This window comes from Trichechus manatus, unplaced genomic scaffold, assembly GCF_000243295.1.
Source record: "Trichechus manatus latirostris isolate Lorelei unplaced genomic scaffold, TriManLat1.0 scaffold00132, whole genome shotgun sequence".
NCBI lineage: Eukaryota > Metazoa > Chordata > Mammalia > Sirenia > Trichechidae > Trichechus > Trichechus manatus.
Genome location: NW_004444068.1, coordinates 1,324,936 through 1,350,390, shown reverse-complemented (window position 1 = coordinate 1,350,390; position 25,455 = coordinate 1,324,936). Strand labels below are relative to the sequence as shown.

The 25,455-nt window shown below is 36.5% G+C and overlaps 1 protein-coding gene across 5 annotated transcripts in view; it reads left to right on the top strand.

Moving 5' to 3' along the window:
* Positions 1–16,756, top strand: part of U2SURP (U2 snRNP associated SURP domain containing) — a 59,370-nt gene extending 42,614 nt beyond the window's left edge. For 4 of the 5 annotated variants that reach the window (XM_023739319.1, XM_004385064.2, XM_023739322.1 and 1 more), the window contains 7 exons: positions 1,043–1,138; positions 1,858–1,924; positions 6,147–6,306; positions 8,211–8,321; positions 10,961–11,079; positions 12,290–12,466; positions 13,645–16,756. In XM_023739319.1, coding sequence (XP_023595087.1) covers positions 1,043–1,138; positions 1,858–1,924; positions 6,147–6,306; positions 8,211–8,321; positions 10,961–11,079; positions 12,290–12,466; positions 13,645–13,783 — 869 coding nt within the window. In that variant the 3' untranslated portion in view covers positions 13,784–16,756. Of the gene's footprint in view, positions 1–1,042; positions 1,139–1,857; positions 1,925–6,146; positions 6,307–8,210; positions 8,322–10,960; positions 11,080–12,289; positions 12,467–12,809; positions 12,876–13,644 lie in introns of all 5 variants that reach the window. The other variant, XM_023739320.1, reaches the window with a different exon arrangement.
* Positions 16,757–25,455: the final 8,699 nt, after the last annotated feature.

Below are 25,455 nucleotides of genomic sequence, written 5' to 3'. Positions count from 1 at the left end.
AATGTAACAGAAATACAAGTAAAAATATATTTGTAATAGAAGACTTTAGTTAACCTCTTTTAATACATGACAGGTTAAGGTGATTAAAGAAAGATGTAGAATGCTTAAAAGACCATAATAAATGATGTACTTTAATAAATTTATATATATATTAGAGCTATCATAAAACCATCTTCTTTTCCTGGCCCATCATGGAACATTTACACAAACTAAAAAATATTAATTTCAACAAAATAATATAATGTTCTCTGAAGACGGTTCAATAAAATTACAAAATAATAATAAAAGTAAAAAAAATTTGAATGTACAATGGCAGTGTGATCGTTAAGGTTGTGAGTCCACTTGGCTGGGCCATGATTCTCAATAGTTTGGCAGTCATATGATGATGTGATCACCTCCATGATGAGATTTGATATAATGTGGTCATCTCCATGATGGGATCTGCGGTGAGTAGCCAGTCAGTTGAAAGGGAGTTTCCTCGGAGGTGTGGTCTGCATCCAGTATAGGTGGACTTTCTGGCAATGCTTGAGGGCTTTTGCTCACTCTGGATCCTACAGCTTGCTCCTGTTCGTCTGGTCTCCAGTTCTTGGGACTTGGGCTAGAAGCTTACCTGCCATCTTGCCTGCTGATCTCGGCTGGTTTTATCAGTTTTGTTTTTATTATTAGTTTTCCTGGTAACGCAGTTATGCTAGCTACCTAAAATAATTTTTGGAAATAAGTGTATACAATCGTAAGTACATTTGAATTATATGTTAAAAGATTGAACAATATGTGAATTCTATAGTTAAAACAATAATTGAAGTGTTTTAAGATTTTTTACTTCCTCAATTTCTCAAGTGTTTGAAATATTAGTAACCTATATTTTCTTTGAAAATCAGACCTCAGGTGCAGAGATTTGGATTAGTCAGAATCCTTGACACTGTCGTCATGAGTCCATGTATGGCCTTATTTTACTTTTTAGTAATATAGTGAATACCAGTGAGCCCATTGCGTTGGGTCAGCCTTTAGTAGTCAAGGCTAATGGTGCATTTTTCCCCAATAGTGGATGCGACAGAAGACTCAAAGAAGAATGAACCCATATTTAAAGTTGCCCCATCAAAATGGGAAGCTGTAGATGAATCGGAACTGGAAGCACAGGGTGAGTGTAAAAGTACAATAAATACTGAGCTTCAAAAAATTAAGTGCTTATAAATTAGTCACTGTGTTTTTTTTGTGTGTGTGTTTTCCTTTATGTTTTACACCATGTTGGAACCTTAAGACCCAGTGTTAGCGCATTTTGTGTCTGGTGGCTAAGCTTCATCGTGGTTGCCGTTATAATTTTCTTAGATCCTTCACTATGGAAGCTTACATGAGTGATCAGAGAAATCTCTAAAAATCTTTTAAGTTAAGCCATTTCAGTAGAAAATGTAGAGTAGAGGTGGTGCCTATTTGGAAATCTGCTTAGAGGTCAGTTTCAGAGAAGCCAAAGCTTTGACCTTCCTTGACCCTCTGATAATGCTCGACTTACTAGATGCAGTTTAGACCGACCTGCCTTTGGTAACTTCCTTCCTTGGACACATATCCTAGTGCTTATAATCTGTAATTCTTAATATTTATAGGTTCTAATTAAATAAATCTTACCACCTAGCACAGAAGTGAGGATGAAAATATTATTTGTCACTTCATACATTTGAATAAAATTATAGGTGTGAAGAAGTAGATTTATTTAGCACATAGAAATGGCTGTTAAAGAATAGATAAATGTAGATAAAAACTTCTGTAATATAAACTTTCAGCTCTGAAGCTGGGCCTCTACTGTGCTACTGCAAAATGCTAATTTACCTTATGGAATTACATCCTTTTTTTCCATCCATTCAGCTGTAACAACTTCTAAATGGGAGTTATTTGACCAGCATGAAGAATCAGAAGAAGAAGAAAATCAAAAGTAAGAATCTAAGTTTCGAATATACTCAGCTCCTTGTACATATACACTCTCATTTTCATTAAGAGGTATGGTTGAAATAATAGTGACAAGGAAAACTTCACTCTTAAGAAAACCTTGTAAGAGGATCATTTTTAGCCCCCATTGTTTTCCCAGTGAATAAAGAGCTCTTGGTTTCTGGTCTTGCTGTGTCTGGTTCCGCCTTGCTGTTGAGTTTCTCTTCTGTGCTCAGTTACGCGTTCTCACTCTGGTTGCTAGTTGATCGACTGCATGTTCTTCAGATCTTTGTCATCAGATAGTGTCTTGAGCTCTACAGAAAGTGATTTGTAAGGTATAACGAGGAAGATTTTCTTTTGGAGTGTACATTACTAAAAAAATACTGTATTATGACCATTCTGTTACGTTATTTAAATGCAAGAACTTCAGAAGAATTAAGAATGAATAAGAGAAAAAAATCTTTAAGGCATAGAGAAATTATAATTTTGATTTTTGCTCTTTGATAATTATCCCAAGATTGTTTTTGGATTTGGCACTGAATATGAGTTTAGGAGTTCCTTCTCCCAAATTTTCCTGCAACTTTGTATTGGTAGTTTTTAGGTAGTACTGACACTTTTAGAATCATTGCAAAGGAAGTTGATTTTTGAATAGGAAAAGAGATGGCATCAAGAACACAAAACAGAGGTTTCTGTTTAAAAAAAATATATGTATCTATGTTCTTTTATTCTCCAATGAAGAGTGAACAAAGGGAAAAGTCTAAGTTCATCCCAGTACAATTTAGATATTTGTTTGGATTCAGTAAGTGGGCATTAAAAAACCCATTGCCGTTGAGTCGATTCGGACTCATAGTGACCCTATAGGACAGAGTAGAACTGCCCCATAGGGTTTCCAAGGAGCATCTGGTGGATTCAAACTGCTGACCTTTTGGTTAGCAGCCGAGCTCTTAACTACTGCGCCACCAGGGCTCCAAGTGGGCATTAGTAGCATTTAAATTGTTAAGGAAATGTGGTCAATCAGTAGTTTGTGGAAACACTGTTCAATGGGATGAGGAAAACCTGGCAACAAACATATCTTTCCAGAAATGTTGGTGTGATTAGAACAAGTCAGCAATGATTATGACAAAAATATTTACAAAATATAGATGTGGCTTGCTAATGGAAATAGCTATCTGAGGCTGTTGAGGAGTACAGGAATTGGAAACAGTTCAGTTCAATTTGCTTTAAAGCAGTGGTTTTTTAAACCAGTTTTATGTCCATGAGCCTGTCATTAGTAACATCTCTCATCATTTTAGAGTCACTTCATTAAAAAGAGTATATGTACTGATAAAATAATGATTATTTAGTTTAGAGGGGAAGGAAGGGTAGAAAAACCTTTCACTTTTAAATTGCCATTGTAGAACTCAAAATGTTGTTCAGTTGATTTTCTGATTTTTTTTTGCATAAATTTCACATTCCTGTTAACGTTGAAATATCATTATGGATGGATTTGAGTGTTTGACATTGGGATAATCATACATTGATCCAGTGAGGCATGGATCCCTAGAAATATCATTTATATTATTTATTTTTCTTAGGAACTCCGAGGAAGTCCTACTAATATAAAAATGACTTTATAAAGACACGAAGGAAGGAATTTGAAATCAAACATGCAGCTAGATGATGGTGCCAAAAGGAGTTGGCTTGAATGGGAAAAGCATTTCCATTCTGATTTACTCCATGTAGTACAGTAATGATATTACCAGAAAAACAGTCATTATTGTATTCATGTAAATTAATACAAAAGTCTAGATCGTCATATAGTTTTGTTTTGAATAAAATTGCTGTATTTCTGAATTTGCTACTTATTTCAAAAGATCGAAAAGAAATAAAAGATAAAATTCTTTTTTCACCTAGAACTTTCTGATCCTTGAAATTTTCTTATGCCTCGCTACTACTCTCTAGTGGCTGGATTCAGAATACCGTTTTTTTTACTTAGAGCTGCTTGTTATAACTAGGAATTCTTGCCTTCGTGGCAGAAATGTGATTTCTTTAAAAAAAAAAAAAAAAGCACTACTAACAACTTTGGACAAAATGTCTAAAAAGTGATTTCATTTGTAATGAATTCTGTATGGATTTAGAGCCTTGAATTTCCATTTCTTTCAAAGAAGAGAAGGAGCAAGAGGAAGCTGTGTTGTGATCTGAACTCAGAGCTGGTAACTAAGAGTTAAAGCCAGAAGAGAGTGCTCAGGCCTTGAAAAATTATAATAGGATTATAAAATATATTTATTTTTAAATTATCAGAGTAGGGTAGCTCACTTAAAAAGTCTTAAAGAATACAGCCATCCAGATCCTTTCTATGCATATATAAGTATGCATGTGTATTTTAAACATTATGTTTATGTAATAATTTATGTAATATTGTACATACTATTCTGTGATCCACAGTTTTCACTCAATTGTCATAGGTATTGCTTCATGTCAGACCTTATATTTATCTGCTCTTTATTCATCTGTGGTTGAAAGCAGGTGTTCAGATAAACGCACAAGGATATTAACCAAGGAGTATTTGAAATTGCCAAAAACAAAAACATTGGAAATACTGTAAATAACAGGCTGGAATTAGTTATTTCCACTGTATAGAATACCACAATTTAATTAACAACTTCAGGTCCTTGTTCCAAAATAATTCTTCAGTAAATACCCGTTTACATACAAACATACACATGCACACACACACGCTTTAACCCTTTAAAAGCATTTAAAACACGTGAAAAATCTATGTACTGTAAAAGAAGGAATATTTGTGTTTAACTAAAAACTACATTTAGGAAATTTCTGACAAATGAGAAATAGTAATTAAAAGATTTATTTATTTCCCAAAAGTATATAGTTTTTGTTTTATAGTTGGTTTTGATGTTTTTCTTCCTTACCTAAGTGTTGTATTGAGTTGTAACTATATATGGTATAAATGATTATGAGGCTGTGTATATAAAGTTTGTAAAACATTTTAGTAATATCCTGGAAAGGACTTTCTGATGAGAAATTAAAATGCTAGTAGCATAGTTTTCTCTTAGTACCCAGCTTATTCTAAATTGCTAGCACTTTCCTTTTATCTGCCTAGCTTAAAATTTTCTCATTCAGAGTGTGTGTCTATTTACAAGAGTCTTTAAAATTGTTTTTTATTTGGAAAGAATTTGGTTATGTGGAACTGTTTTTATAGTATTATGAATAATCTTAATCTATACTAAAAGAGCTCCTACTTATGGTAGAATGTATTTAGTACCTGAGTAGTGACATCTAAGTGCTTACCAAATATTAAAGGGAAAAGGGCATATTTTATAGTCTTTGACAGTAATGTTAATATTACAGTCAATATTGTTGGTAAGGAATTTTGTTTATAAACATGTTTGTACTTACATGGATGTCTTGTTTTGCCCAGGTTTATTTGCTAATACCAGGCACACACAAAGCTCAGTTCTAGAACATATAACTTTTTTTTTTTTTTTTAAAGTCTTTTCATTCTTTGTGCTTCAGGAGCGTTTTGTTAATCCTGTTACAGCACCGATGTGCAGTTTGATAGGTAGTTGCCTCCCTGTCTGTTTCCATAAGAGTGCTTCTAGAAGGACAAGGGAATATTTTTCGTCTCCTATCCCAAGTAACTGACACATGGCAGCCACTCCGTTTTTCAATTGTGTTTTGTCTGACTTAGAACCAATATAGATTTCCAAGTCAAACATGAGTATTGGTGGTAATATTTAAAATTTATACCTTGCTTTATTTCTAGGCTTATGTGCTAATCAGATAAGGACTTATGAGGCATTGATTGTTTCATTGTAATCTATGTGATTCAAAATTAAGTCTTTTCTAGCTGATAGGCTCCGCTGAAGGAGTGGTAAACATTTGGCTTTTTAAGCATTAAGCTTCATGAAATCATTCTGAACTGTGAAGTATGCAGAAATCATTGGATTTGTGATTATGCATTTCATTTAACTGCTGCAAGGGAAATTTAGAATGAAAGGCACACAGATAACATTGGCAGAAAGCAGTGGTTATAGTGAAGCACAAACTTCCTGGAGGAAATGGATTTTTACAAAGTTGTTTATAAAGTAAGATTTGATCAGATACCTTACAAAAGAAGTTAGTGATTATCTTCTTATGTTTCTAAGGCAGTGAAAAAATACTCAGAATATAAGATGTTAACACTTCTTTTTGCTGCCTTGACATAAAATGTATTGTGTTTATTCCCAAAGTCAAGAAGAGGAAAGTGAAGATGAAGATGATACTCAAAGTTCCAAATCTGAAGAACATCATTTGTACTCTAATCCAATTAAAGAAGAAATGACCGAGTCTAAGTTCTCTAAGTACTCTGAAATGAGTGAGGAGAAACGAGCTAAGCTTCGTGAAATTGAGGTTAGTGTTACAGTGAAGTTTAGACTGCTCTCCTGGCCTTTCACTTCCTCCACCAAGTTAGGCTCCTTCTTTGCTTCACACCCTTGTACATACTGTTCCCTCCCTTGGCCTGTTGTCATTAGTTGCTGTTAGTCTTTTCCAACTCACACTGATCCGCTGTGTGCAGAGTAGAACTGCTCCGTAGAGTTTTCAAGACTATAACCTTTCAATAGCAGATTGCCAGCCAGGCCTGTCTTCTGAGGCTCCTCTGGGTGGGTTCCAACAACATATTAGTATGTATAATATATATATATATATATAAAAACCCAAACCAAACCCATTGCAGTCGAGTCGATCTCAACTCATAGCAACCCTATAGGACAGAGTAGAACTGCCCCATAGGATTTCCAAGGAGCAGCTGGTGGATTCGAACTGCTGACTTTTTGGTTAGCAGCCAACTTCTTACCCACTGTGCCACCAGGGCTCCAATATATGTATATGTGTATTTTATATATATATATTTTAAGCTATTTTCTTCTCCAAATGTGTCCTCTTAAAGGTGTCTATACCTGAACATTTTTTAGCATGGGATTAATGAAAACCAAAGGATTCGTGTTATACAATGTTGACATTCTCCACGAAGCAGTTAGAAAACATGTAGCTATATGATATTGCAGTATTGACCAGAAGCCAGTTCTTAATTTTTCAGATACCACTTAGAGCAGTAACTAACCTTCTCTTTTTCTAGTCTGCTTTTATTCTCACTTCTTCCAACAGGGTTTGGAGGAGTGGAACAGTAGGCGGGGAGCCAGGTGGAGTGTCTTCTGTGTTGTTTGGCAAGAAAAATCCCTTTCTGCCCTGTTCCTGAGGAAAGAGTAGATAGTTGATTGGGAAGATGATACCTGTTTGTCCCAGAGCACCAGGGGGATGGGTGGCTAAGAAGCCATTGTAAGGACTGCTTCCTCTTGAGTTGGGACCTGTCATCACCCGTTTACTGAGTGCCCTGAACTTGTTCTTGAACCTGTTTGGCCATATCAGCAGGAACTATACCTAGGAATTTTATAATGATTTTTAAAAATGCTACCTAGGAATGCATCCTTTCCTCAAGTAACTTTCAGATCTGTTGTTTGACTCTTGGACACTTAATGCTTAAGCTGATTTTCTACAAATATGTTCTATAGAAGAGAGTCAGCTTGGTTATGGGAGGCTCCACACAGTGGTGAACGCAGACATTTAAATGTTTTTTCCCTCTTCCCTCCCTCAATCTTATATCTTACTATCTTTTTAAATGTAATCATCATTAAAACAAGAAGAGTCTCTAAGCAAAAAGGCAAAGACTGAGTTTTGAAAGAAGAGAATGAGAAAACCTCAAAGCTCTGATTGTAGCAGACTGCTGTAGAGAGAAACCTTTAGACTGCGGCTCTGTGTTTGGTCTTACATGGGCTGTGTTCAGAATGCTGTTTTTTTTTTTAAAGCTGTTTATCTTTTTGCCTTCTGCTGGCTGTTATATCTAGCTGGCAGTATGCTTGCCTTTAGCAGTCTGGCCTTTCTAATTTGGAGAACCAGATACCAACTGATTGTCATTGTGTTGAGAGAATGAGTAGGTTCTTAAGGGCCTGAGCCAGTTCATGGTTTTTGAGACACCTTAGGTAGCTGTGCGGAGCATGTGTGGGCCCACGCCTGATCACTTGAGTTCTGCATAGCTGGGCTTGTCTGACAAGTGGTCTTCAGATAAGGGAGTTTTATGCTGAGGTTACATTTTTACTGAGTTCTTATCCGTTACTTCTTTGTATTTATGTTCTTCCTTTGTACACACTTGTTTCAAAGAAAAAGTTTTTAAAAAGGAAGCAAAGTAGTGCTTAACTTGATTTTCTTTGGAAGTTATAGTGATGACAATACTTATTTTAAAATACCTTATTTTACAGCTCAAAGTTATGAAGTTTCAGGATGAGTTGGAATCTGGAAAAAGACCTAAAAAACCAGGCCAAAGCTTTCAGGAGCAAGTAGAACACTACAGAGATAAACTTCTTCAACGAGTAAGGAATAAGTATACTCAGTAATACATATTTTCCAAAATTATTTGCTTGACTACCTAGAATATTGATATTTTTCCTCCAGGAAAAATAAATTTCAAATGATACTCTTGATGTGTAAATGCAGAGTATTGGTATATAAGTAGGAGCATTTGAAATTTGATGTTTTGAAAATATTTTAGTTTGGGAAAAGGGTCTTAGGATAGCAGCATACTATTTTATTCTCAACCCTACCTGTGGACTAGAAGAGTAATCCTGCTAAGCGCATGTTTTCAGAAGTGGACGACGTACAGGAGCATCACGTTGGTGACACTGAGACACCAACAGCCCTGAGAAGTGGCACAGAGACAGAGATGGACTTGGGGTTTGGCAAGTTCATTTGGGGCTCCTTTCCCATTGTTGCCAAGGAGGGACAGCAAGTGGTAGAATACCTCTTTGGTGAATTTTAACTTCTGAAGGACCTCATATTATTCTTGTACATATAAAAATATGCAGGAATATGCAGATAATTTTAGAATCAGGAGCCCCACATGATAATTGTTGAAGGGACTCAGGAATTTTGTTGGTACTACTTTGAACTTTACCTCTATAATGACTGTCATTGCGAAGGAAATAGATTCTATAGGAAGAGAAGAGAAATAGGAAAAAAGCTAGATGAGAGCTTGCAGTCACTAAGGAGTTGTTAATGGTGGAGAGCTGGTGATGGGGAACAGTAGGATGATGAAGTGATTTGGGTGCTGCACAGACCTATGGAAACTGATACCACTCTGCAGTGCATCCCTGGGCAAGTCACTGACGCCTGCTGTTTCTCGGATCAAGCAGGGTGATGTGCCCGAGTTTGCCGGCTTGCGAGTTAGATAGTAGCTACTGTTATTACTGTTGTTCTTTATCATTAAAGTGTTTAAAATATTTTAAGCATTTTAACTGTAGTACACTTCCTATGTGGAGCCCTGGTGGCGCTAGTGGTTAAGCGTTCGGCTGCAAACCAAAAGGTCAACAGAATTATCAGTTGGGAAAGTACATCCTACAAATCATCAGAGGAAGTTCGTCTCCTCGGTATCAGCTTTTAAGTGTGTATTCTGTATGTTGTATTTGGAAAAAGGATAAATGAGATTTTTTTTTTAAAGTTGCTATTTGTCTGTACAACATGGGGCCCTTTGGACGTGGTGGCAGGTTTCAGATCTGCATGGAAGCCTGTACCTTGAGACATTCACTGATCCTGGTGGTAGTAAGCTCAAAATGAGTAATACATATATTACCTTTAGTCTCCTTGCTTTCGACGATTGTAATTGGATAGAAAGATGTATTTTTTGAAAGTATATGCCAGGGGTCAGCAGGCTATTGTCAGTGCCTGATTTTTGTAAATAAAGTTTTATTGAAACACAGCCATGCCCATTCCATTCATTTATGTATTGTCTGTGGCAGCTTTTGTGTTACAGTGGCAGAGTTGAGTAGTTGTGACAGAGACTCTTGTGGTCTGCAAAGCAGAAAGTATTTACCACCTGGACCTTTACAGAAAAACTTTGCCGACCTCTGGTATAGGCTTTTCCCCCTTTTTAAAAATGAGAAGAGTCAGCTATCAGATAGCTTTCTTGATACGTATAGATCATAATAAAACAGTTGCCTTTGAGTTGATTGTAACACGTGTGTCAGAGTAGAAGTGAATAGGCTTTTCAGTGACTAATTTTTTGGAAGTAGGTCGCCAAGCCTTTCTTCCATGGTACCTCTGGGTGAACTTGAGCCTCTAACATCTCAGCAGCCAGATGTGTTAACCATTTGCACCACCCAGGGACTCCATATAGATTATAAAGAAATTAGATTCCTGTTAATGAAGTCGGCTTTGTGGATTCATTGTCTGTAGCTACTCTTTTAAATATGCTATCATCAGTGGAAATCAGAATTTCAAGTGATAAGTGGTAGTTATAGCATCTGAGGATGAGCAAATATTTTTTTTTCTGGTTTATGTAATTTTACAGTCACAAAGTCAGTTTATATTTTTATAAATTAGGATTTTAAATTTCTAATGCAATTGGTACTTGTATCTCATGAGTACAATTTTCTGATAGAAGATTATTGTGAATTTTAAGCCTGTTGCTTTGGTAAGAGCTCTGATTAAATCAACTTGCTGTGCAGTTAGAATCACACCCTACTATTTTATAGTAGTCAGTGATGGAAAGGTCAATGCATTATTAGCTTTTTCCAGTTTTTTTGAGGGGAGATGCTATATAGGTAGCTTAAGATCTCTGGCTCTAGAGCTTGAGTGCAGATCCTGACTTCACCATTTACTTGGTGTGTGACCTGGGGCATGGTACTTAACCTTTCAGAGCCTTGTTTTTCATCTCTAAAATGAGGATAGGAGAGTTGTAAAGGATTATATGAAATGGTATATGGAAAGCTGTTCAGTATGTTACTTGATTCTGGTGAGCCCTCACAGTAAATATTTAACTGCTGTCGCTGGTATCCCTGTTATTCAGTGTAAGGAGAAGTGACTCATTTCCTGGAAGGGCAGACAAGTTTTTGAAAATGCTATTCTACTTTAAGTAGTGATTTAAAAAAAATAGTTCCCCGAAAGAGAAAATATTGTGAAATTAACACAGATATGTTTTAAGTGATAAGTATTCTTTCTTTAAAAAAAAAAACAGGAGAAAGAGAAGGAATTAGAAAGAGAAAGAGAACGAGACAAGAAGGATAAAGAAAAATTGGAATCTCGATCTAAAGACAAGAAGGAAAAAGATGAGTGTACTCCAACGAGGAAAGAAAGGTATACATTTCTCATATTTAATGCATATACTGTTTTCAAGATTTGGAATGTGTATTATTTTGTGATATTTTTATCATTGATGCCAACAAACTGGATTAAAGTGTTTGATTTTTGCCTGCAGGAGGCAGAATTAGCTGAGGAATGGGGTAGTTAGTTGGCGCTTGGCTTAATTAAGTGGGTCATCGTCTCTTCGTGTAGTTCAAGTGTTAAGACTTCAATTACAGTATTAGGTAACAAACTTCAGACTTAAATAACAAACAGCTTGCTCGATCTTCCTTGTTGCTTCCAGTGTAAACATTTTGTCCAGTCTCTCTATGCTGTGGCTACTACCTGTAAACTGGAATCTCTCAGTCTTGTCTTGAAAGGGGGTGTAGGTCATAGGGACTTACTCCTCACCTTAAGTATTTATTCTCACCAAAAGTTTTTCTCTTTCAGTTTTTATTTCTTACTTTCGCGGTTCCTAAATCTCTTGATTTAGTAAAGAAAATTGTTTTAGTTAACCTCCCTGAAGTTTGCTGACAAAAACCAAGCGATTGCAAATAAATTCTGACTTAGTCACTCTATAGATAGTTACAAATAACATAGTTATACTAATTGGTTAAATAATAAACCTGTCACTTTTTTGTCTTTTATTATTTTTTTTGATATAACTTAAGATTTACAGAAAAGTTGCAAGAGTAGTACAAAAAATTCCTACATACCCTTCAGCCACATTCCCCAAATGTTAAAATATTCTACTTTTGCTTTATTTTCTCCTTCCCTGTCCTTTCCCCTGCTTCATTCTCTCCGAACCGTTTGAGTAACTTGCCAACATATGTCCCTTTACCCCTAAATACTTCAATGGATATTTCCTAAAATAATAAATTCTCCTTCATAACACAATAGAAGTATCAAAACTGGGAAATTAACATTACCATATGACTATCTAATCCAGACACTTTAATGAAAGTTTGTCGATTATTCCAGTACTGTCTTTTAGAGCAAAAGAAAATCCAGTTTAGTTGAATTCAGTTGTATTTTTTAATCACCCTGTCTTTAACTTGTTCTTGGTATAAAGAGCTTGAAATGTAATTGGAAAATAACATTAATAAGGTTATTGAAAATAAAGTTAGTATAAACTCGTAGGAATTAAAAGCTGATTTAGTAGAAGAAAAGTGAATGCCTGATCCTTTGCTCACTTACACAATGTTTTGGGGGCTTTGTTCCATAGGAAAAGGCGCCACAGTACATCCCCTAGCCCATCTCGAAGTAGCAGTGGTAGACGAGTGAAGTCCCCATCACCAAAATCGGAGCGATCGGAGCGTTCAGAAAGATCTCATAAAGAGAGCTCACGGTCAAGGTCATCTCACAAAGATTCTCCTAGAGATGTTAGCAAAAAGGCCAAAAGGTAAATGCAAGTTGTTTTTGTAATATTTCAAATGTCAGTTTCCTTGTCATTCTACGAGCTTTTGAAAATAATTTGGTTGGCAGCCATTTTTTAGGGACTTAGAAAACCAAAGAGATAGACTTTCATTGTATACTATCCCTCCCTACTACACCCCCCTAGTCTCTTTCATGACTAAGCACAAGAAGGCTTCCAACCAGTAAAAAGACCTACCGAGAATGTTAAACATATCCAGTGTTTCCTATATGGAACAGGGTTAGCTGCTTTAGTTTTCTTTCTGTTCTTTAGTTTCCATAGAATATTCTTTGTTCCAAAACTGAAAGAAAAATACATTTTTTTTCCACAGCAATCTTGTTAGCAAGTTCATGGGCAGAGATTTGTGGAAGTAAATACCATAAATACCATCTCTTCAGTATGTAACATAGTATTTTATATACTTTTTTCCTTGTAGTTCCAGAAAAGCGGTTCAAAAATGTTTTATATGTCTGGTGTTAAATAGAGGAATTTTCCTGAATGCTAAAATTGCTTTATATGCTAAAACTTTGTTATTATAACTATTTTTAGTAAAGTCTTTATAAAATAGATAACTTTTTCCTTTTCTAAATGGCACTTGCTGTTGATATGTTAATATACATCCTTTTTTTTGAGGGAGTAATCTTTATGAACAGCACTTACAAAACTATGCTGTCTTAAATGATACCCTTGAATGTTATGCTTTTAACCCTTAAGATGATAGGCTGCAAAGCCACTGCATTTTTTAAAATAAATTCTGTAAATGATCTTAGATGCCAGTTTTAGACTTTATCTTGTAGATTAAAGTTCAAACTTTTGGGTGTTATCAATCCTGGGGAGCTTGTTAAAAATGCAAATCCCAGTTCCTCCCTCTAGAAATTATAATTTGGTAGATCAGTGGTAAGGCTTAGAAATCTGTCTTTTTAAACAAGTGCTCTACTAATCACTGATGCAGTGCATAGTAAGTACAAAATAAATCTCTGTGTGTGTGCGTGCACGTGTGTATGTATGTCCAGTGGGCAAAGTGTAACTTTGAGAAGTTTACAATCCTGTTTGTTTCAGGGACTTACTGTGCTCTGTTAAGGATCGTTTTAGATAGTTGAAGACTAATCAGTTTGGGCCATACGAGTACTTTGATAAAAATTGTTTTTGTTTGTTTGCTTTTTCAGATCACCATCTGGTTCAAGGACACCTAAAAGGTCTAGGAGATCACGATCTAGATCCCCTAAAAAATCAGGGAAGAAATCCAGATCCCAGTCCCGATCTCCACACAGGTCTCATAAAAAGTCAAAGAAAAACAAACACTGACATAGCGTTCACAATTTTTAAGATGCTGTCACTTATTGGAAATGCGATTTTGTTTTGTGCCTGAACAGTCTGTTTTTAAAAAAAAAAAAACAAAAAACAAAAAACAAATGAAAGAGCATTCCTGGGGTTTTTTTGTTTGTTTGTTTGTGAATGCATGTGTAAACTCATGAGTAACTGCATCTGTAGAATTGTCATTGTTTTATATTGTACAAATTACTTCAGTTGTGGCCGTTTCTCATATAATTTTTACTGTGTTAATGAATTTCATCAGAAATGTGTATAATGGATCTGCTGGCAGTAGTAGTATTTTGTTTTAGGATATTGTGACTTAGCAAAAATAATACAGATGTCTACCCCCCCCCCTTTTGTAGCTTTGAAAATTGGAATTAGATTTCAAATAAAATCTGAACAGAAAACTATAATGTTGTTTTTTTGCCCCACTGGTGACAGCAAGTCCCTTAAAGTTCTAAGTGAGTTTGGCACTACTGTTGTGTTTCTTTTACATAATGCACTTTACAAGCTCCAGTGTTCAAGTAGCTAAACTTCTGTATTTACTAAGATGGCTATCAAAATGAAAGAACCTGAGATTCCTGTTTGGAAGGTTTGCCAACCAATGTCTTCATTAAGGTTCTCTTCCTTGGATAATACCAGTACCCAGAGATAAAAGATAGGTGGATATGGCATGGTGCTTTGTTAATGGAATGCCTAGCTAAACCTTTTTTTTTACAAATTAGAAGCAATATGATTTCAGTACACCCAGCCCATATTCTGAGCAGCTACTTATTTTTAGGGAAAAATTAAATTGCTATCTTTTGATTTTATCTTCTATCATAAAAGACATTTATTTATAAAAGAAATTTTCCAACAAGATTTGGCCACAGTATAAAAGAATTTTCCAACAAGATTTGGCCGTTTTATTTTTTGTATGATAGTTGCCTCTTTATAGACCTCTTAAGCAGTCTTCAAACCCTGGTGTCAGAATATTTCTACAAGTTTCTGTTTAAAACACCTTAGTGTTTTAAAAGGATGTGGTTTTAGGTATAATTTTAAGTAAAATTTAAAAAAGTAAAGTGGTTTTTAGGAAATGGAGTATCCGTTACAAGGTGCAGAAATTGCAAGGTGCAATTCAAGATGCAAAAAGTTGATTTCAACTATTTGCATGGTTGAAATCTGTTATACAGCAGGAATAAAATTACTGTGGTATGAGAAATAAAATTTGTGTAATGGTTAAATTTTCCTATAAGTATAATGTAATAAAGGGTTCTGTAGACTTGAACTGATGCTACTGTTTGTGAATTTTGCTATTTTTCATGTAGACACTTAATTGTACAGTGGTTTGATTTTTTTAAATTTTTTTCCTAATAGAGAGTGTAGGAAACTATTTTGATAATAGATTGTTTTGATTTAGGTTGATTTTTTAAAAATTTTGTCTAGTCACAAAATAAATACTGTACCCACAATTTAGGGAGTAGCTCTGTTAGCTGAGCACTACTGTGTTAACTGAGCATGCTTCTTCCAAACCGGGCAAATCTACAACAGCTTTGGAAATCAGCCAGTCAGATTATTTTGCTTAATGGTTCTTATCAGCATGCAATATTGCTTGAATACTTATTCCCTTATCATTCGTCCATTTTGTTAGGAAATGTTAATTCCTAAAAGTTGCTCAGAATAATTAAACGTGAACATTTGGTGCTGATTTTTAAAAACCTATAAATATAGCCATTTATAAAGCAACATGTTTTTCTCCCCCGTTCATTGCCTGGGAGAGTGTAATTTTATATAATCTTCCTTTTCTTGCAAAAAGTAGCAGTAGTGTTGAGTTGCTGTTGATTTTGGCATTCCATCATTCACCGTTGTCTAGTGTAGGCTTAGAATAATTGGTCAGGTAATGGTTTTGCCATTCAAATTTCAAGGAATGCTTATTTCTCTCCCTTCTTAAAAAATATCCTAGAGAAGCAGCAGAAAATCTTAAGTCAGTTTTGGGTGCTTATTTGTAATGTGTTTCTTACTGCAATGGAATTTAGCACTTGTCTTTATCTGGCTCCAGACACAACTATTACAGTTTATTTTACAGTGAGTGAGGCTGGCTTCCATTTGTGGTGGGAGGATTGCTTACGCCTGATAGAAATGTATTTTCTGTGCAGTCTATTAATGTATGTATTAGATTATATTGAATTTTTTTCTTGAATTGCAAATGGTAGATAGGTTATTTCCAATTTATCTTTAAGAGAAAATATTTAGAGTGTTTATTTCCTCCTGGATTCACTGAAAGTTTAATGGGATCAGAAACTGGTAAATTGTGAAGGGGGGAGATAGTCTACCATATTTTTATAATAGCATATTATTCAACTGTTTCCCATGTAAAGAACACTCTTAAGTTACGTAGTAAAATTCTAGAGGTTGACTAAAATGTTCATAGGCATGACTTGTAGTTAACAGGAAGTACCCTGCTCCAGCTCTGTAATAGACAGTTATTGTTCTCTACCACAGCTACATGGAAGAGGAAATCCCTTGCCCACTCCTCTTATAGAGGAGTGTCAGGCTCTCTCCTCTCTAACCTAATGTTTATACACAGGGGTTCCTTACCAGATTAATGCCATTCTTAACGCCTCTCCCTTCTACAGGTGGGAGAAAGAAAATAAATGGTAGTCTAATTCTTACCTGAGAGAGTCCTATAATTGAAGAGGATCATGTTTGTGAATCTTTTCGTTGGCATTGTATTTCTTTGTTACTGCTAGTAAGTGAATGGGGATTTCTGATCTGCAGTATGTTGAGATGTTAGAGATAAAGAACTAAAAAACAAAACTCTGTGACCCAAAAGAATGCTTTTATTTGGCTCAGAATGTTCTAGGCTTTTCTGCTAAAGTTTGCAGACAGTACTGTACGCTGACCTAATTTTTTTTTCATTGCAGACCATTCCCATGGGCTTACCCTGAGACTTTTAACCCAATTAAAAAAAAAAAAAACTCACCAGGGAGGAAATACTTGCTTATGACTTGTGTTTTTTTCCCCCAAATTTTAAGATTCTTGAGCACTAGAAAATATTTGTAAGAAATTCCAATCATGATCAAGTTTAGGTTTCTTAAAAATATTCTCTACATGTTTGCCTTCATGGTGGTGTACGTTCTGAAAAATTAGATATCCATGATGGTCGTTTATCATTATTGTTATTAAAAATAAGAGCAGAACTCTGTATTGCCAAAGTGACTTAGCCTGTTCTGATGACCACACAGTGTGGTTTCTTTAGCAGAGAAAGTTGCTTTTAAAAATAAATAGTACGACTTCCCTAAGACTGTCCCATTAAGACATTTAAGAAAGAAGAGCTTTTTGTGGTTGTTTTTTGTTTGTTCTCCTCTTCTAGTACATTTAATGTAAAAGCTAATTACAGAGAATTCACAGCAGATACTAGTGAAGATACTAGTTTTAAGTATAAAGGAACATGTGATTATTTGTACAAACTCAGATTTACAAAGTGTTCTCTTCATATTTCACGTGCATGTTTTGGAATAGATTTTGGGGGTGTTTACTTCATTATACTTTTTTTATTTATTTTTGTTTTCAATTCCCACGGCTTAGATTTCACACAAATACAAATCCCAGGGGAAGTGTTGTGATGATAGACTGAAAGGTGGGAATGTGCTGCTGTTCAGAGTGAGCCATGTTCTGTCGGTGAAAATCCAGTGCCTCAGTGTTTATTCAGTACCACCTCATGGAGCTTCATTGTAAATGGTTATATGTATAATCGGTTATTTATATAGTTTTGTGGATCTATAGATAAAATGCCCTAATTCATTTCCACATGTAATTGTGCTTGGAGTATTTGTGTTTTATCCTTCTACTTCAGCAGACTCTTGTACATTATATCTCTGATGATTTGAAATAATCAGGAAAGACAATTTTTCGGAAACGAGAATAATATAGTTGAAATCAGCTCAGCTGAAATATTCTACAGCAAGACAATTTCAGGTGAACTGATTCCATAATTTAGTTACTTTTCGATGTAAGGCTTAAGTTTATTGTGAGCTGCTTTCCAGATCAGACTGTCACTTTATAGTTTTTCTACATAAAGATTATATAGTTGCAAACAAAGGTTGTGGAATTTCCCTTTTGTTGTTGTTTTTTGACTCTTAATTACTTTAATAAAAATACATTGTTTTCATAGCAAACTTAAGACTGTTCATGTAATTTTCTCCATATAGTAGCTTTTCTAATGCAAGCCAAGTAAACCATGTTTGGTGTTCAGGAGCTTTCTCCCAAGTGAGCTAACTGATAAACCACATTTATCCATTGTAGCTGAAATGTTACTGCATTTTTCATGGTGTAGATGTTTAGCCTACAGTGAGATATGTTCATGGTACATCATTCTCTTGATTAGGAAATTTCATTTCCTCATTAATTCCCCCCCTTTTAAGAGTTATTTTGTTCTTTTTTATTGAGAAAAATTTCAAACATACAAAAGTAGAATAGTCAAACATCCATATATCCATCAACCTGCTTTAGCAAATATAAATTCATTAGTATGTATTTCTGAAAGTTTTGGTTTTAAAACAACCATAATACCATTATCACATTAAAAAATAATTCATTGGTTCCTTTTTAAAGCCCACTTTTTCTTTGAAGTGTCTATATTTCCCTGTAGAATTTGAAAAAGATTTTCTCAAATGGTATGTTAGCATTTCTATTTTAAGTAAAACTTCAAAAGCGAGCATAAAGTAATACCAGGTGTATCTGCTGTCTACCCCACCATCTCCTTAAAATCTTTGCCATTTTTACCACTTACCGTGTGTGTATTCTCTTTAACAGTTATGTATGATGTAATTTCACACGAACACTTCATAGCATGGGGTACAAATAAGCTCAGCGCAAGCTATGAGATGTTGCAATTGGTAGCATTAATATTTTAATGACCATACTCATTTTTTTTCAGTCTTATTTATTCCTGACACAAAACTAAAATTTTTGGCATATGATAGACTCAGTGTTTGGATTAGTTACTTTGCCACAATAAAAAGGGGTAAAAAAAAGTTTGTTCTTATTTTTGAAGTTTTTTCCCCTATTCTTAGAAAACAGAGCATCAAACCATTTTAGAATACAGAACTTTTTAAAAATGAGATGTAGTGTGGCATAGTGGTTGAGGAAGCGGACAAGCAGGGGCTTTGGAGTTACATTTGGATTTGAACTCCAGCCCCTCTCGTAGCTGTATGGCATTTCAGTCTTATTTTCTCTCCTATAAAATGGGGTTAACATTGCCTTGTATACTTACTGTAAGGATGGAGTCACATGTAAATCACCAACACATGGTTGTCATGCCAAACCGAAACAAAACCCGTTGCTGTCGAGTCAATTCTGACTCACAGCAATCCTACAGGACAGAGTAGAAAATGCCCCACAGGGTTTCCAAGGAGCTGGTGGTGGATTTGAACTGCCGACCTTTTGGTTAGCAGCCATAACTCTTAACCACTGTACCTCCAGGGCTCCAGTTGTCATACATGTACCAAACCAAACGCGTTGCTGTCTAGTTGATTCCAACTCATAGCGACCCTATAGGACAGAGTAGAACTTCACCGTAGGGTTTCCCAGGAGCACCTGGTAGATTTGAACTGCCAGCCTTTTGGTTCGCAGCTGGACTCTTAGCCACTAAACCACCAGGGTTGGTACCTAAAATGAAACATTGATTCAACATTCCTGAAAACAGATGATGTGAACATATTACAACTAGAACAACAGAGTAAGACCACTATTCCATAGCACCAGGGCCTTCAAAGGATTCTAATACGTACTCAATTTGTATTGGTTTAACAGATGGTTATAAACTTATATTTGGAGATATATTAGCACATTTATTGCACAATTAATACAGCTTTATAATCTGCTTTCCCAGTCTTACAGATGACAATTCTTAATCTTTGAGGAATAACATTTTTATTAAGTAGATTTTTAAAAACAGTTTTCGTTGGTTGTCATTTTTTAGCAGATTTCACTAACCAAAATTTCTGAAAGGAAGCTCCTAAAGGAAAATCTAAATGTAAAACAGCTGCAGTAGGGTATATGTGGAAAGAGACTGGAGAATAGTATGAAATACGATGAAGCACTGGATTCTTTGTCCAAGGTCAAAGTTAAAAAAAATCTTGTCCAAATTACCTGCGCTGAGCAGCAAGATGCAATTTTCACAAAATGAGTGGACTGAGAACTGTCCTGAGAGAAGATGACTGAAAACCGGGTTAGTAATTTGAGAGTAATTGAACTCTTGTGTTTTGTGTGTATTTGCAAGTTATTGTTTGTATTTTCAGATTATGCAGAAGTAGGAAATGTCCCCTAAAACTACGGTAATTTCCTTCAGTGGAGAGAGCTGAAACTACATAGAATTTGAAAAGGAAATTACACTTTAAATTCTACTCAGAAATAACGGCTTTGTAGTAATGTCCTCAGGACATTTGTAAAGCTCTTTGGCATTCTCACAGCTGTGCAAACATGAATCTGGAAGAGCAAAACTTTGATTAAAAATGCTATTTGGCCCTTCATGTAGCCGAAACGTTAAAATCGAAAAGAATAAGCACCTCACTATAGATTGGCTACCTTAGCAGCTAAATATTCCTGTTGCATGGTGTGGTATTAGATGGTTTTTCTTGTTTCAGCACGTTTTGTCTTACTGCACTGTGCAGTAGCTATTGGGTGTGAGCAGTTATTAAGAGCATTTAGGAAAATGCTTTTCAGATGGTGTCTTAGTCACCTAGTGCTGCTATAACAGAAATACCACAAGTGGATGGCTTTAACAAAGAAGTTTATTCTCTCACAGTCCAGTAGGCCTGCAAGTCCAAATTCAGGACATCAGCTCCAGGAGAAGGCTTTCTCTCTCTGTCGGCTCTGGAGGAAGGTCTTTGTGATGCATCAGTCTTGCCTTGTTCTAGGAGCATCTCGGCGCAGGAACCTCAGGTCCAAAGGACGTGCTCTGCTCCCCAGCACTGGTTTCTTGATGGTATGAGGTTCCCATGTGTCTCTGCTCGCTTCTCTCTTTTTTATCTCAAAAGAGATTGGCTTAAGACACTACCCAGTCTTCTATACCTCATCAGTATAACTGCTGCTAATCCAGCTTATTGGATCATAGTGATTGAATTTACAACACATAAGGAAATCACATCAGGTTACAAAATGGTACACAATTATACAATACTGGGAATCATGACCCAGCCATGTTGACAGATATTTTTGGGGGGATGCAGTTCAATCCATGACAGATGGCTTTTGGCCATTCTAGGATCTATCAAGTCCTTCACTTATTTCTGGGAAAGTAAACAGTTCAAGCCTAATATAGGTCTCCCTCACATGGTGTATGTGGCAAGGTATCAAAAACCAAAGGATGCTCTAAGTACATATTTTATCTTTATATACTCCAATTGCCATAACATTTAGCTAAGGTAAATTTAAATGCTGTAAATTTCAATATCACATATTATGTGTAGCTTAACATATTTCATAGGATAAAAAAAAAAAACCCAAACCAAACCTGCCGATGTTAGTTGATTCTGACTCATAGCAACCCTGTAGGACAGAGTAGAACCGCCCTATTGTGTTTCCAAGGAGCAGCTGCTGGATTTGAACTGCTAGTCTTTTTGTTAGCAGCTGAGCTCTTAACCACTGTGCCACCAGGGTTCCATTTCATAGGGTACTTATCCTGAACTCCCCCGGTGGCAGAGTGGTTAAGTGCTACAGTTGCTAACTGTCGGCAGTTTGAATCCACCAGGTGCTTCTTGGAAACTATGGGGCAGTTCTACTCTGTCTTACAGGGTCGCTATGAGTTGAAATCGACTTGATGGCAATGGGCTTGACCCCCTAATATATCCTATCTTATTTAGGAACATATTTTTTCTTGAAAAATCTGCTGCTTGTCCAACTCTGCCACATACTAGATAATGTGTTAAGTGCCACAAAGCAGAAATAACATTCATCAAATATTTCTTAGGAGACATCTACATCTAAAAATACTGGTTTAATTCTCAATTGATTGCCATGAAAGCATGCTTAATTCAAGATTTAAATAGCAGGCATATGTTAGTGAGTGCCCTTAAACACGGAATGATCTTTTTACTTGTTCTCATGACTGACATGAAAATTTTCAAACCTCCCAGATATTTATTTGCATATATTTTGTAATAAAACCTAGTATATTCTTTATTTTGTAATAAAACCATCACCAACAATATATGAAGAACGAGGGAAGTGTTTGATGCTAAGACAAAGAATTATTCTGCCTAATGTCTGTTTCAGAGCTTATACTATTTATGATAAACTGCAGATTTCAACTATTAAGATTTATCTAGCAAGTTTCTAGAACAGCATATTTTATAATACTCTCTATGATTAACAGTCTTGGCATGTATACTGATAGTATTCTACTTAGTGAAGAATCGAGATGACTCTGATGTGCTATAGGCAATCAATGGAATTCAAAGTACTTAGCTACACAGATCACCATCTCGGTGATCTTGGATTTGTAGGGAAAAATGCCTTCAAGCTATTCCTTTGAGCTCTTCTTATATTTTGTGTGGAATGTGCTTTGTATAGATGAATTTCTGACCTTGATCATCCTTAATAAATGGACTAGCTCCCACAGGGCTTGATAAAACAAAGTTCCAAGGCATTCTGAGCCCGTTTCCTTGTCAGCGGCATGAGTTGCCATCTACAGGGTTCACCAACAAGTTGAGCATCTACTATGCACCAGGCACTGTTCTAGGCACTGGGGATATACAGTGATGAATAGGGCAGACAGGGTCCTTACTGTCATGGAACTTAGATACTAATGGGAGGAGCCAGACAAATTGAACAAGATATTTTCAGATGGTAAAATGTACTGTGAAAAATGCAAAATAGCGTAGCGTGATAGAAAGTGAGGAAGGGATAGCTATCGGGTGGTCAAGGAGGGCCTCACTGGTGGTGTCGTTTGAGCTGAGACCGAGTGATAAAATGGAGCTGCCTATGTAAGAGATGGCGCCAGGCTGAGAGCTGCAAGTATACGTGTTTTCAAGGGAGAACAACAGTGGTGTGTTGAGCAGAAGCAGTGTGGCCTGAGTGCAGTGACGGAAGAAGTTGAATATGACATAGAGGAGGTAGTTTTTAGCAGGGAGTGACCTGATTTAAAAGATCACTGTGGCCACTCTGCAGAGAGTATGGAATAGGGGCAAGAGGAGAAGCAGGGAAACCAGTTAGGAGGTTCTTGGCAGTGAAGATTAGATGGATGGGGTCATATAGGTAAATTAGCATTGCGCCAAGCACATAGTAGCTTCCTAATAAATTTCTATCAGCGTCTCCTCCCCACCTTATTTCCTTGAATCTTGTAATTTCTCTCCTCCAACCTCCTCCCCCAGAGGCTAAGTATTTATCCTAAAATTAACCTCGCCTGGCCTCTCGTAACCAGACAGCCAACCAACAGATGGTCAAGACATAGCACTCCTGTTGCTCTTGGACTGGTATATGTGGATATCATAAACTGATTAGAATACATAAGCATTATTTCGTGTCTTCAGTTTACTCCCACCCATTGCAGTATACACTAGACCTATAGGGTATTAATATATATTACCTGGAAAAAGGAGTTCTATGGTCAAGTAATTTGGAAAACGCTAGGCTACTTTATAGCAGTACTTCTCAGAATCTGATACGTACTATGTTGTCTTTGGTGCTCTGGTGGCACAGTGGTTAAGAGCTCGGCTGCTAACCAAAAAAGGCCTGGGGTTCAAATCCATCAGCTGCTCCTTGGAAACCCTATGGGGCAGTTCTACTCTGTCCTGCCGGGTTGCTGAGTTGGAATCGTCTCGACGGCAATGGGTTTGGTTTTTTTTTGGTTTATGTTGCCTTTGAATTATAGTGTTACTGATGAATATTGAATACACCATGGGCTGCCAGAAGAATGAACAAATCTATCTTGGAAGAAGTACAGCCAGAATGCCCCTTAGAAGCAAGGATGGCGAGACTTCATCATGTACTTTGGAGAAGTTATCAGGAGGGACCAGTCCCTGGAGAAGGACATCATGCTTGGTAAAGTAGAGGATCAGCAAAAAAGAGGAAGACCCTCAATGAGATAGACTGACGCAGTGGCTGCAACAATGAGCTCAAGCATAACAAAGGTTGTAAGAATGGTGCCGGACCAGACAGTGTTTCGTTCTGTTTTACGTAGGGTTGCTTGATTCGGAACCTACTCGACGGCACCTAACAACAAGAACATGTTTCCCCAAGCAGGAGCCGTCATGTCGTATATCCCAAACGTATCTGATCTTAGAGGGCTAAAGTTCCACTGAACGTACTTTGAGAAACATTTTTGAACTGTGATGGGACAACTTGAATGTTCAGGCTCTGATTATCTACTTAATGGGTTGGTTATGTGTGTCGTGGTCTTTTGGTACAAACAGCAAATGCCACCTCTAACTAAATCAAAAGGGAGTTAAGTGGAAGCCCATGGAGGCTCAGAGAATTGACTGAAGTTGGATAGCCAGGTGTGGGAATCAGCAGGACAGGAGGCAGCCCCAGGCATAGGAAACTGGAACCACGCTGGTAGGCTATGGCCTGGCAGTGAGGTGAGGACCGCACCAGGAGGGAATCCAGCTCCGACATTTTTCAGCCTCTGTCCTTCTGCTGAAGGTTCAGATTCCAGGAAGGGAGCATCTGATGGACTTGGCTTTTTATGTTACCAGCTTGGAGAAAGTATAACTTGAATGGCTGCATACTGCTTTATTCGGTGCAATGTACCTTAGTTTACTTCGCAAAGCTCCTGTTGTTAGAAATGGGCTGTTTGCACTTTTTTTTTCTATTATAAATAATGCTGTGATGAACATCACTATGCATAAAGATTTGTTTTCATTCTTCTTTTAAAAAATTGGGTTAGTCCCAGAAATGAAATTATTGGGTCAAAGGGTACAAACATGTTAAAGTTCATGGGATGCATGTCATCAACTTTTTAATCCAAAAATGTTGTACCATTTTAGACTTCCTCTAATGGGGAATGAATATTTCACCACACCTTGAATCTACCAGCTGCTCCTTGGAAACCCTATGGGGCAGTTCTACTCTGTCCTGTAGGGTCACTCTGAGTTAGAATCAACTCGGCAGGAACGGGATTGCCAGCATTGGGAATTTGTGACATACTATTTCAAAAAGTAATTCAAATTGAATGAAATTATTTGCTCCCAGCTGGAGAGATTTCTGGAATCTATAGAACAGGTTTTGGCAGGATATATAGATGAGTGAAGTAATTGGTCTACTCATCTGAAGAAATTTGTGGGTCTAAACCAATCCCACCTGCAAAGGCCGTACTGAGTGGCAGCCGTGTCCCCGGATCCACAGATTTCCTCTGACAGCTGAGGCAAAAGGCCAAAGACTCCCAAAATGAATCAATTGTAACCAATTTCTTTTTAATCACTATTTTATATTATTTTTGGAAAAGAAATTGTATAACAACCTAAATGTAAGTCTTTGGGTGACTTCAGCTGTTTTCAGTTTTTTATGTGTGATTTTGCCAGGTTAGTTTTTTTTTGTGTGTATGTGTATGAGTTGGGGTGTGTGTAGTGGGGTAGATGTTGAGGGAGATAGAAGGGAATACATTTCTGACAAATTGTAAAAAATCAAGCATCAAGCAATGCAGTGTCTTATTTTATAAACAAAGGACCATGTCGGTGGGTTTC